Source organism: Panthera pardus, unplaced genomic scaffold, assembly GCF_024362965.1.
Source record: "Panthera pardus isolate Hobbes unplaced genomic scaffold, ASM2436296v1 HiC_scaffold_24, whole genome shotgun sequence".
Lineage (NCBI taxonomy): Eukaryota > Metazoa > Chordata > Mammalia > Carnivora > Felidae > Panthera > Panthera pardus.
This window is the reverse complement of record NW_026526810.1, coordinates 45,259,981-45,274,520: the sequence shown is the minus strand read 5'-3', so window position 1 is coordinate 45,274,520 and position 14,540 is coordinate 45,259,981. Positions and strand designations below refer to the sequence as shown.

Genomic DNA, 14,540 nt, shown 5'->3' with positions numbered 1-14,540 from the left:
ATGAACAGAAAAGTAAAAAAAGAAGAGCAGGAAGGAAGGATTATAAGCTAAAAGTGGTATCACACAAAGCTGTTAACTTGCCAAAAAGAAAAATCTGAAGATGGAATACTAACCATGGTCTAGTTTCATATGCAAACCCCTCTCTCTTTCCTCCTGTGAACGTTCCTCATCTTCTCTATCTCCTTCGTCACTTTCATGATCTACCTGCTTCTCAGAAAGTTTTCGTAATTGCTGCATAAATACTTCAGTAGATGATGTAAAATGAAACTCCTTGTTGTTTAACCAATGAACCACAAAGCCCCCATTTCCATCATCAATGTTAAATACAGTGCCAACCAAGACATTTGGAATATCTGTGGGGAAAAAAGGTAGGATTTCATCATGAATTTTTAATGTCTGTAAAAAGATTACCAAGTACTAATAAAGACTGTTCTATACTTATACTGAAAAGGTGCTAAACAAGTCAACTCTAGTAGGATTTGTAAAAACTTTAATTGAATTTAATGGTAAATGTAAATGCTAAGAATTAATGGCATAGGCTTAAATTACTAATGGAATTAAATTACTAACTTAAAAATCAAATATACCAAATGCATGAACCTTTATTAAATCCTGGTTTCAGGATGGAGGAACAAAAAAATAAAACAGAAAAGCAGCCATAAAAGACATTTCTGAAATAACTGAGAATTTAAATTTATTTATTTAATGTTTATTTATTTATTTTGAGAGAAAAATAGAGCTCACATGTGAGTGGGATAACAGCAGAGAGAGAGAGAGAGAGAGAGAGAGAGAGAGAGAGAGAGAGAGAGAGAATCCCAAGCAGGCTCCACACTGTCAGCATAGAGCCCGACGTGGGACTCAAACTAACAAACCATGAGATCATGACATGGGCCAAAATCAAGGGTGGGACGCTTAACCAACTGAGCCACCCAGAAAACCCTAAAGAAATTTAAATTTAAATATGAACTGGGTATTAAAAATTATGGAATTACTTCTAATTTTCTTAGGCATAGTAATGACACTGTAATCATGTGAGAGAATTTCCTTATTATTAGGAGATACTTTCTGAAATATGTAAGAGTGATGTGCCATAATTCACTTCGAAAAGATTAAGGAAAAATTTCACTCAATATGTCACCCCCCTCTGACATATATATACTGAGAGAATAAAGCAACTGGGGCAAAATATTAGCTGTTATTGTTCTATGTAGAATACATGAGTATTCACTGTACTATTCTTCCAACTTTTCTAAATGTTTGAAACTAAAAAGTTGGAAGAATATAATGCTGAAGAAAAAAGGAAGACAAGCAAATTTCTAAGTACAGCAGGCTTCCTCTATTTGGAGTAACTGAAGTTCACAATATAGATTAGTTCATGTAAAATAGTATAACTTAAAAAATTAATCTCCTTAATCCCAATTCATATTGCAAATAACTGATTCTATAAAAAGCAAAACAAACAAAAACGACAAAAAAAAAAACCCACAAAACACTGTCCCCTATAAAGACATGAAAGTCTAACAATCCACAGGGTGGGGCACCTGGGTGGCTCAGTGTGTTGAGCGTTGAACTCTTGATTTCAGCTAAGGTCATTATCCCAGGGTCATGATCCCCAGGGTGGTGGGATCGAGCCCCACGTCAGGCTCCATGCTGAACATGGAGCCCGCTTAAGATTTATTCTCTCTCAGGACGCCTGGGTGGCTCAGTCAGTTAAGCATCTGACTTGAGTTCAGACCATGATCTCTCAGTTCCTGAGTTTGAGCCTTCCATCAGGCTCTGTGCTGACAGCTCAGAGCCTGGATCCTGCTTCAGATTCTGTGTCTGTGTCTCTCTGTGCCCCTCTCCTGCTCTCTCTCTCTCTCTGTCAAAAATAAATAAACGTTAAAAAAAATTTTTTTTTAAAGATTCACTCTCTTCCTCTGCCCTTCTCCCCCGCCATGCTCTAAGAAAATTAAATTAAATTTAAATTTAAAAACAAAAATAAAAGTAAAAATGCACAGGATATTCTGGTAGAGTCCTGTTAATAAATACCAATGTTAAAGAAAGTTTCGGGTTGTTCTATTTTTCTAATTCCTGGATGACAGTCCTGGTCTTCTGATAAAAATGAAATAAATCATATAAAACAGGACTTTTACATTTAGAATACTATAAAACAACACATCCCCTATGTACCTATGTAGTTTTCTTGCTAAAAATGTTTCACCTAAACCTTAACATAAATATTCAGACTGCAAGATGCTATGAAAGATAACAGAGATAACTTCTTTGTGACAGAAGAGATGTTTTTTGACAACTGAGAGGAACTATAGAATAGAGTTTAAAAGAAATGACAATCAAATGCATAAAATAATAATCTATACCTTAATATGAACTATATATTAAATATAATCTTATCCATGTTCCTTACATGTAATAACAGTATTGCAGTAATGGAGAAAAATCTATTAAAACCAAAAAACACTGCCACCTATTGCAAGCTATTGTGCTCTATTAGAAGACACATTTGAAACATTTAGGTAATGTCATAAAATATTTAGGGCATAAAGAATAACAACAGTGACAACTTTACTTTCAAATGGCTCAGCCAAAAATTAGGGAAGAGGAAGCAAAGATATACATCCATAGCAGAAGGGGAGAGTAAAAGCATACAAGATATTAATGGGGTATATGGGTATTCACTGAACTATGCTTTCAGCCTTAACATAAATTCAAAGTTTCCCGAAGGGCGCCTGGGTGGCTCAGTCAGTTAGTTGAGGATCTGACCTTGATTTCAGCTTAGGTCATGATCTGAAGGTTTGTGGGATCGAGCCCCAGGTTGGGCTTTGCACTGAAAGCGTGGAGCTGGCTCGGGATTCTCTCTCTCCCCATCTCTCTCTGTCCCTCACTTGCTCCCACTAGCGCTCTCTCTCTCTCTCAAAATAAACACACTTAAAATAAAAAAAAAAAAGTATCATGAAGAAAGGTGAAGAAGGGGAAGAGTCCTACAATACAAAATTATTTGCATTTAGTAATCAATTTGGTGAAACTAAGTGTTATATTTACATACAGTACCTGTAAATGCATGGTGTTAAATACTTTAACAAAATGATTTTTAAAAGAGTATGTACTAAGTAAAAATGGATAAAACTAGATAAAAGGTGAAGAGTATTTAATAAAGATGCTGAAAGACAAGGTCCAAGGGCTACAAGAACATATCCAGTACCTACACTCAAATAATGTGAGAGAATACCTATTCACAGGGAACAATTCTGTGATCCTATTCCATTTGATTAGGGTAGTATATACAGTTAAAAAGTCATCCTTTCTAATGTGTGTTGAATTTACTGCATACCATCACTAATTGCATTCTATTTGAAGTCAGATCTTCATCACAGTCAATGATTCAAAAAAAATTTTTCAATGTTTATTTTTGAGAGAGAGAGAGACACAGAGTGCGAATGGGGGACAGTCAGACAGAGAGGGAGACGCAGAATCCAAAGTGGGCTCCAGGCTCCAAGCTGTCAGCACAGAGCCCAACGCAGGGCTTGAACTCACAAACAGTGAGATCAGACCTGAGCTGAAGTCGGCCGCTTAACCAACTGAGCCACCCAGGTGCCCCTACAGTCAATAATTCAAGATAAGTTTCCTTTAAAAAGGTTAAAAATTTACAAATATCTAAAACCAGTAACATTCTGAAAATAAGTTAATATTATAAAGATGATCTTAGAATACAATTAAGATGTGAGATCAGTAAGCAAAATAATGTTTAACCAGCTAGCAAAACACTATCCAAGAGAAATAATGCAAACCACAAATGCAAGGCACATAGGTAATTTTTATTTTAGTAACTGCATTATAAAAGGTAAAAGAAATAAACAATTTTAATATTTTATTTCACCCAATATACATAAAATATTATCATTTCAACAGGTAATCAATATGAAATAAAGATTTTACATTCTTTTATTGTACTAAGTCTTAGAAATCCAGTATGTATTTTACAGCATAACTCTAAATATGGGCTAGCCATAATTCAAGTGCTTAAAGAGCTACACATGGCTAGTGGCTACTGTACTGGACAGCACATATGCAGAGCCACTGTTAAAATGTGGGGGGGGGGGGGGGTCCTAAAGATCACCTTTTTTGGAACTGTGTTTACTAAATATCATGTCTATATAACCAGACATTTAAACTCCTCTAGGGCGCCTGGGTGGTTCAGGCAGTTAAACGTTAAGTGTCTGACTTCCATGATCTTACTGTCCATGGGTTTGAGGCCCGTGTCGTTCTCTGTGCTGACAGCTCAGAGCCTGGAGCCTCAGATTCTGTGTATTCCTCTCTCTCTCTCTGCCCCTCCCCTGTTCACGCTCTGTCTCTCTCTCTCAAAAATAAACATTAAAAAAAAACTTTTAAAAAATAAATTCTGCACTCTGAAGCAATATATCGATTTCCATTCCAATAAAATATGTAACTTTATACAAATGTAGTTAGTTCTACCAGCAATGTAATATGAAATTATCTATGGGCCTTCTCATATGATTTTCATGCACAAAGAAAATAATGCCCTTAAATAGAAGTTTTCAAACATGCTTTGGCCAACACAACTTGCCTCAAAAACACTTCTCAACCTCATAGCAGGAAATGGGCAAAAAGAAAATACCGAGGTTAGAAGAAAAAATATCTTTCCTTAGTGTAGGAGAAGAAAGTCTATGGGAGCAGAAAACAAGATACGCTGAAATATAAAGAAAACTATGTAAAAAATATATTTAGATTAAGTTACAAAGAAGAGTTGAGAAGATTAATAGTGAAAATATAAAAAGCAGGGAAATCACTCCAATTACACTGCTACCACTTGTGCTCCCAGGTTCAACTAAAGCTCGAATTTATGTAGAACCCTTGCTATATACTAGACAAACAGAGGTGTCCCAAAAATACTTATTTGAAGTTGTTTCCTAAGAATCACTTAGTCTCAATTTAAGAAATGGCACTTTATATTATCTTCCTAATGAATTAAGAAGTATTTTTAAAGGAAACACGGAGTATTAACATAAAATATGGGAGTTCTAAAAGTAGTCTCACTTTTCTATTTATTTATCTCATTTCAGCATATTTATAGGAAATAAAGCTTTACTATTACTTACCTGTGGCAGGATTGATGCTTGCTGCAATGTGGAAATGACACAGTGCATTTGCATGGTGGGAAATGTGTCTCTGAACTTCATGTGTTGCCATCTGGTCAGGCATTAATTCTGTGTGAGTTACAAGAACAGAAGACCTCCTCTGTCCTTTTCTTAAATTTTTCAAATGGTGTATTGTCTAAAATAGAAAAATAATTGCTAAATCCAACTCTGAAAAGTCTAATAAATGCTGATCAAAGTATTTTTGATTATTAAGGATTTTATAATTTTCCTCTCTGTAAAATCTGAACACTTTAAAGGAAACTTTCTTAACTTCAACTGAAAAATTCTAATATATTCACCCCAGTTTTTGCAAATATTATAGTACAAGGCAGAATACAAGAGTACAAGGCAAAAATACTCATTATCTATAGAAATTTCTTTTTTTTTTAATTTTTTTTAGTGTTTATTTATTTTTGAGAAAGACAGAGACAGAATGAAAGTGGGTTAGGGGCAGAGAGAGAGGGAGACACAGAATCAGAAGCAGGCTCCAGGTTCTGAGCTGTCAGCACAGAGCCCGATGTGGGGCTCAAACTCACGAACCATGAGATCATGACCTGAGCCAAAGTTGGTCGCTCAACCGACCGAGCCACCCAGGCGCCCCTATCTATAGGAATTTCTATTAAGATCAGGAGTCCCAGGGTGCATGGGTGGCTCAGTTAAGCAGCTGACTAGTGATTTCGGCTAACGTCATGATCTCATGGTTCATGGGATCAAGCCCTGCACCAGGATCCACAATGACAGCACACAGCCTATTTGGGATTCTCTGTTTCCCTCTCCCTCTTTCCCTCCCTCTGCTAGCACACATGCTCTCTTCTCTCAAAATAAATAAGTAAACATTTTTTAAAGAGAAAAGATTAGGAGTTTTCAGGATATCCCAAGTCTAGGGTTTTCAGGATATCCCACTACTGAGATAAAATTTACTAGTCAAAACAAAACAAAAAAAATTCTGAATCTTCCTATCAGGAAGAAAAGTATTTCTCCCTAAAATTCTCACTTACAAGTACATGGTTACAGGCAAATCATATACAATCCTATTATAAAGAAAAAAAAAATAGAGTACAAAAATACAGAATAAGGAGAATTTACTTAGGTAGGTGTAGCCAGGAAATATCTCACAAAAAGTGTTGACCTATGGGATTTGTTTAAATTGAGGTGCATCTATATGATAAAAATTCTCCACTAGCATCCTCAATCATCTGAACTATTTTATTTTACTTTATTTTTTGAAGTTTATTTTTAGGGGCACCTAAGTGGCTCAGTAGGTTAAGCATCAGACTTTGGCTCAGGTGATGATCTCACAGTTCTTGAGTTCAAACCCCACATCAGGCTCTGTGCTGACAGCTCAGAGCCTGAAGCCTGCTTCAGATTCTGTCTCCCTCTCTCTGCCCCTCCCCCACTCGCACTCTCTCTTTTAAAAATAAATAAAATATTTTTAAAAAATAAAATTTATTTTTATTTATTTTGAGAGAGAGAGTGCAAACAGGGGAGGGGCAGAGAGAGAGACAGACAGACAGAATCCCAAGCAGGCTCCTCCCTGTGCAGAGCCCCATATGGGGCTCAAACCCATGAACCACAGTATCATGACCTGAACCGAAATCAAGAGTCAGACGCTTAACTGAATAAGCCTCCCAGGTGCCCCTGAACTTTTTTAAAAAGAAAAGATCTCTACACCATAACCCCAATTCACAGTACTTCCTTATCCTATCACTTACCCAAACCCCAATACCATGATTTACAATAATTTCCAATTCTATTCCTTTGTTCTACACAGTTAAACAAAATGTGGTGTCCTCTCAATTCTTTCTGAATTAAAGTAATATATCTGGTCCTTCCTTTCAATTTCCACAACCTTTACCCCTTTTCATATGAAAAACAGTATCAGGTCTATGGTGTGTCCTCTATCTTATTATTTTAAATTATATTGGCAAGGCTGGTTGATTGTTTTCTCCTAGGAACAAAATGTATAATTTAAGTATATAAAGAATTATATAGACCTTGCAATTAGGAGTTTCATATGAAAGGAGGTCAGAAAGCAAGGTAAGCTTATGGATCAGACAATTAAGCTTTTTCTGTTAAAAAACAATTTTTAACTATTAATAACATTACTAAAAGGTTGCAAAAATTTGTCAAATTACTCATTACATATGTTTATATTTTTGCTTTTATTTTATGTAGCAATTAGTAATTCAATTTAACACCTGAAAAGCAATATATAAGGTAACATGGAGGTAGATACAAAGATGTCTCAAAGCACTTAGGCTCCAAAAGTTCATCTGTAATTTAAAGATAAAATGTTACATAGGTATATATAAATGACCACAAACATGCAGTAAATTAAGTACTTTGTCTTGTTAAATTTCAATAAATATTAAAACAAAATACAACTTTAACTGTTCTGACCTTTTAATTTCATTTATGTTTTGAATTGTGGAAGAAAAAAATGTATAAATACTGCCCAATCACAGATAGTATCAGAAGAAGCCTACTTTATATTAAACTTTTAAGAAGCACATCCTCAGTCTATCAAACCCCAGAAAATATTTCTGCTTGCTAAAACAGCAAAGCATTTTGGCTACACAACCATGAAACTGTTCATGTAAATACAAAATGTAAAAACATAATTAGTAATGTAGAGAGATGCTTATAACACATTAACTATAAAAAAGCAAGTTATAAAACCTTAGTGTATAATATTATCTCAATCTTGTAAATACAAAAAAGATACACATACACACATAACTGGAGTAACTGGATTATAAATTCCACATTTTCTCTAATTTTAAAATAACACATATTCTTTCTATAGTAAAAAGTCACATGGAAAAAGTAAGAAAATGTTAATAATCGAGGTTTGTTTTAATAAATTTCTGGTAATTTTCAAAAATGTGTTTATCTCATTTTTTTTCCTAGTCATAATGGACACAAAGTTTATATTACAAATAATCTAATTTTATAGGAAGCACTTTTATTTCATATATGTTGCATTTAAAAATTAGAAAAATTATTTCACTTTCCTAATATTAAGCCATAAAAATTATAAAGCAATTATACAAAAGTTGACTTGTGTTTAATATCTCACCGTCTTTATTCTTAAGAATCAAAATAGGCATTTTTAATTATAACACAAAAGTAAATTTTAATCCTCATAAACAAAAGCAAAACATTTTTTAATTACAACTAATTTCAGAGATCTTTATGCATTTTACTAATCAAAACTGCTTATCCCAATAGATTTTCATATGTGACATGCAAAATGAAAAAATTAAAATTATACTATTCACCTGGACTACATGTTTAAGATCATTACTATTGTGTTGGGCTTTTAAGTGGCATAAAATGAGCAGTCTTACAAGCATAAAACAAATTAATGAGAATTACTTATTATTAATTTCATCATTACATGTACCATGTGCACTATCTTCATTTTAGCTTATAAATTCCCATTAAACTCACATAACGTCAAAATTTATTTACCATTTTAAATAATACAGTACCTCAAGAGCATGCTGAATTCTGTCTTTGTGTCTTCCAGCATGAGTGAGGTTGCTGGCAACACTAGAAGTGGTAGTCTCACAAATCTGCTCACCCAAAAGACAATCTTCTGGTAATAAGGTTTCTGCCCAGAGTCGGCAGACACCATCATGGCATGAAGTTAATAACACATTACAGACAGAACCTCTAATGACAAAGAGAAAGAAACAAAATCAGCGCCACTGATTAAATGCTATTAATATTTGGTTCTTCACAAATAAAAATAGCATCAGTGCACCAAGAGTAGTTATTTTTCCAGTAATGGTAATGGATTTACACAGGCTATTTCACAGTCTTACCCAATCCCATTTATTACCTGTTCATACCTGCAAGGTGGAAGGCTGAATATAGGGCTACAATCAGTTACCATAAAATACAAAGAACCTAGCTATCCCTGACACCGTAACTCAATAAAATCATGTCTTGAACAGCTAAGCTAAATGACAGTATAGTATGCTTCCAATTGCTTAGAAATTACAGTGTATGGAGCAAGAGTGGTCAAAGAGCTTGAAATCATACACAGTACACTGTGAATGTGAACACCATAAAAACTAGGAAACAGTCTTGACAAAGGAAACAGATGTTGATGCCCAATTATACACATGCTGCTTGACAACTGAGCTCTGCAGAAATATTAATATCTTCTAAACAAACAAACAGCAAGAGAAAACCTAATCATTGAAAATTACAGAATGACCATATTAAAACATCATTAACTGTAATTAAACTGTATGGCTTATGGGAGTACTTATATCATCTTGTATCATCCTTACCATCTGAAAGATTATAAACAGGTAACAAATGAGCATCTTCAAAATAAAACTTCAAGGATAATAACAATTTCAAACTATAAATCAACTTCCATTAAGTTAAAATAACCAAAAATGTTACAGCATCAAGCAGCTAAAGTGACTTAACTGTTCATTATAAAATAACAAAAAATCACTCTCCCTTTAAAAAAAACATGCTTACACAGAATCTGACTCAAAGGAAGTATTTTGCAAATGTTTTCAATAGATGCAAATAAGCAGAATAAACTTTTTATTTAGATTTCAAAAATGTACGAATTCTCTTGGGGCACTTGGGTGACTCAGTCAGTTAAGCATCCAACTTCAAATCAGGTCATGATCTCACAGTTTCAGTTCGAGCCTCGCAATGGGCTCCGTGCTGACTGCTCAGAGCCTGGAGCCTGCTTCAGATTCTGTGTCTCCTGCTCTCTCTGACTTGCCCCTGTTCATGCTCGCTCTCTCTCTCTCTCTCTCTCTCAAAAATAAACATTTTTTAAAAAATGTATGAATTCTCCATTCACTGAACACCTCTATAATGTGTGCTATATTTCCCATCAGGTGTAAACAGTTCACAGATGAAATAACCTTCCTTCAAATATAAATACAGATTTCTAAGCAAGTTGTTTTATAACTATATATATGATACAGGAATCATTTGTATGAGCTGTTCTACAGTTTGTTTAATTTTCTAAATACCTTTCAGAGATGCTGAATAGTGACAAAAATTTATAATATTAAATTCTTTGAGAAGGCTCTGTACATGGCCCTAAGAAAAACCTAGATATTTTATTCACTGTGTATGATATGCTTTCCTACCATGTGTATTACTGACTGTTTACTACCATGTTTTATTTTTCTTCAAAGTGTGCTTTTCTGTTACCTGCAAACATTTCCTTCCTGGAATCTTTTACTACTGCTGCTACCACTAACAATATCAGCTAACACTGCCTAAGCACATACTACGTGCAAACACTTTCAATCAATATTTACATACACTAACACATTGAGTCTCACTACCACTCTCTGAGTTAGGTACTATTACCTACAGAGAAGAAAAGTGAGGTATAGAGAGCTTAAGAAATTTAGGCAAAAGCTCACAAAGCAAATAACAACAACAGGATTTGAATTCAGGCAGTTAACACCCAGAGCCTATGCTCTTCAATTTCACCAGTCAGTGCAGTAAAAAGACCTTTGTTTTCATTATTTTTACAAATACATAAGCAAACAAACCAAAGTTACAGGTAACGCATTTGTCTAACCTGGGCATATACTTGCTAGTTTTACGCCATGAAAAACCTGACACAGCTCGAGGATGTGCCAAATAAACAAAGGAAAACTGGGTAGACGCCTGTCTCCTTTTCACCTCATGATGATCCTGAGGTATAATTGAGGATTTCCAGCCAGTCATAGGATACCACACTTTCAAAAGACAATCATCCTGCAAAAATATATACGTCAATATAAAATTAATCTGAGTATATAAAACTCAAAACGTAAGTGATCTGAAGAAACTTTAAGAATTAAGCTACGTATAAAAATTAACATGTAACCTTTATATAGTGCAAACTCAAATGTAAAATGATTACTCTAAAGAATACTTCTCTTGAAAAATAAATGGGCAGTTTGCTCATTATCAATCTCCTCTGCATAAGGGTGGTTTTCAAATAGAGACTGAAGCCAAATTCCCTCATTTAAATATTCAGGAGTCACAGTAGAGAAGATTCTGAAACCAGATGCCCTTGGATAAGATAAGAAAGGATAAGAACGATGCCATGTCATCAGTCACTGTTATCATCCTTTCCTTTTTGAAGAGATCTGTAAGGGCAAAACCAATCCTTTTTAAATATGAACTGCTTTGGGGTGCCTGGGTGGCTCAGTCGGTTGAGCGTCTGACTTCAGCTCAGGTCATGATCTCACAGTCTGTGGGTTCGAGCCCCACATCTGGCTCTGTGCTGACAGCTTGGAGCCTGCTTCAGATTCTGTGTCTCCCTCTCTCTCTGCCCCTCCCCTGCTCATGCTGTCTCTCTCTGTCTCAAAAATAAATAAAAAACATTTTAAATAAATAAATAAATAAATAAATAAATAAATAAATAAATAAGAACTGCTTCTTAGACTCTAAGTTAGGAATCAGCAACCTTCCCTTGGGCCAGACAGTAAGCTTTGCAGACTACACAACCTCTAATACAGATTCTTTTTTTTTTCTTACAACTCTTTAAAAATGTAAATACCACAATTTTCTGATCCCCACTCTAAACGAAGTGAAGGCATTTAGGAATCACCTCTATGCCCACTTAATAATATATTTACAAGCGTAACAATAGGCACTAACTTTACCATTTTACTTAGCTCTAAGAATTTTGTTAAAGGCCCAAAAAATTTTCTTATTTAACAGAAACTATTTGCTTTATACTGCTTTATCCTCAATAGTGAATAGAGCCTTAAGGGAAATAATAAAATGATATATAATTCATGCAAAAATCTCACCCTAAGAAACAATGAAATTATGTATTCCTGGAACGTGTGCACAGGTCTAAATACTATCACCTGGACTAGACAAACATTTCTGGTTTTTTACCATCTTGGTACTCATTTTCAATTTATACTGCATAATGTAGATTTATTTTATTTTATTTTATTTTTTATTTTTATTTATTTTTGAGAGAGAGAGAGAGAGAGACAGAGTGTGAGGAGGGGAGGGGCAGAGAAAGAGGGAGACACAGAATCTGAAACAGGCTCCAGGCTCCGAGCTGTCAGCACAGAGCACAACATGGGGCTCAAAGTCACAAACCGCGAGATCACGACCTGAGCTGAAGTCGGACACTTAACTGACTGAGCCACCCAGGCACCCCTGTATATTTCTACTGAGGTATCATTTATTTGAGTATTTGAATGATACAGCAAATCTCATTAAGTGCTTAGTCTGAGACAAGCACTTAACAATGTACTCGTTCGTTGCTTTCCTCCAAGTACTTTTGTCAACTTAGCATCATTTTCACCTGATCAAACGTACTACATAATCTATAGCAGTGGTTTTAGGCCACATACCATAACAAACACAGAGACACCTCAGAGCCCCCTCAGGATTCATAAAAGGCAGAGCGCCTCCATGAGTAGGTGGCCCCTTTCTCCCATCCCACCAGCATGCCCTCACTCAAATTGAGCAGCCCCACTGTCATCTATTACTGCCTAAAACTAAAACCACAAAAAAGTGAATCAGAAATCATTAACAGAAAGATAGCCAGAAAATTTCCAAATATCTGAAAACTAAACAAAACACTTTTAAATTACAAAGAAATTTTTTAAATATGTTGAACTGAATGAAAAGGATAGCAAAATATCAAAATTTGGGGGATGCAGCTACATTAGTGCTTAAAAGGAAATGTACTGCTTTAAATGCTTATATCAGAAAAGGAGAAAGGTCCCAAATCAATGGTCTAAGCTTCTACTTGAAGCATCATGTAAAGAAGAACAAAGTGGACCCCGAGTAAATAAATGTAATTGTAAGAAAGAATGGAAATCAATGAAATTAAATACAAAGAAAAGCTAGTGAAATCAATGAACCCAAAGCTACTTTTTGAAAATATCAATAAAACTGATAATAATCTATTTAGAGTGATCAAAAATGTTTAGAGAAAAACACAAATTACCATTATCAATCATGAAAGGAGGGACATGATTACAGATCTTATAAAAATTAAAAGAATAATGAGCGAATACTATGAACAATTTTTCCAAATAAATCCAACAATTTAGTCTAAATGGACAAATTTTTTGAATGACAATTTCAAAAATGAACAAAGAAACATAAAACCTGAATAGCTCTACAGCTCTGGATCAATTAAAATTGTTTAATTCAAAATTTGGAACCTTTCACCAAAACAAAAACAGAAACAAAAGAAAAACCCTAAAACTACAACCAAAACTCTAGGCCCACTGATGAATTTTACCAAATTTAGAGAATAAATAGCACCAGTTCTACATAAATTGTTGCATAAAATTGAGAAAAAGGTCTCACTGTATAAAACCAGTATTATTACCCAGATACCAAAACCAAAGACATAAGACAACTTTAAGGAACTATCTTTCATGAATATAGCAAGCCCAATCCAGCAATATATTAAAAACAAAAATCATTATCAAGTGTTTATCTGAGCAAAGTGAATTTAACATTTAAAAATCAATCTTGGAAGATGGCGGCGTAGGAGGACACTGGGCTCACCGGCATCCTGCTGATCACTTAGATTCCACCTACACCTGCCTAACTAACCCAGAAAACCACCAAAAGACTAGCAGAATGGAGTGTCCGGAGCCAAGCGCAGACGAGAAGCCCACGGAAGAGGGTAGGAAGGGCAGCGAGGCGGTGCGCGCTCCACGGACTGGCGGGAGGGAGCCAGGGCGGAGGGGCAGCCTGCCGGGCAAGCAGAGCCCCCGAGTCTGACTGGCAAAAGGGGAGGGGCCGGACGGAGTGTGTTCCCACAGCAAGCGGGACTTAGCATCTGGGAGGTCATAAGTTAACAGCTCTGCTCGGAAAGCGGGAAGGCTGGAGGATAAAGGGAGGGAGGGTTGCTGAGCCCCGGGACGACAGAGCTCAGTTTGGCGGGTAACAAAGGTGCTCGCCAGCGCCATCTCCCTCGCCCATCCCCTAGCCAAAATCCCAAAGGGAACCAGTTCCTGCCAGGGAACTTCCTTGCTCCACGCAAACACCCAAGGCTGTGCTTCTGCGGAGCCACCCCTCTGGCAGCGGGTCTGACTCCCTCCCACTGCCACAGGGCCCCTCCTGAAGTGGATCACCAAAGGAGAAGAGAGCTAAGCCTGCCCCTCCTGCCCCCGTGCACCTTGCCTACCCACCCCAGCTAATACGCCAGATCCCCAGCACCACAAGCCTGGCAGTGTGCAAGTAGCCCAGATGGGCCACGCCACCCCACAGTGAATCCCGCCCCTAGGAGAGGGGAAGAGAAGGGACACACCAGTCTGACTGTGGCCCCAGCAGTGGGCTGGGGGCAGACATCAGGTCTGACTACAGTCCCACCCACCAACTCCAGTTATACACCACAGCACAGGGGAA

The 14,540-nt window shown here is 36.2% G+C and overlaps 1 protein-coding gene across 5 annotated transcripts in view; it reads right to left on the bottom strand.

Annotated features, from left to right (window-relative positions):
• The window catches only part of DMXL2 (Dmx like 2), a 151,387-nt gene that overhangs the window by 78,911 nt on the left and 57,936 nt on the right, over positions 1-14,540 (bottom strand). For all 5 annotated transcript variants that reach the window (XM_053889065.1, XM_019442122.2, XM_053889066.1 and 2 more), the window contains 4 exons: positions 10,735-10,913; positions 8,651-8,834; positions 5,118-5,292; positions 114-353 (listed from right to left, as the gene is read on the bottom strand). In XM_053889065.1, the coding sequence (XP_053745040.1) occupies positions 114-353; positions 5,118-5,292; positions 8,651-8,834; positions 10,735-10,913 (778 nt within the window). The remainder of the gene's footprint in view (positions 1-113; positions 354-5,117; positions 5,293-8,650; positions 8,835-10,734; positions 10,914-14,540) is intronic.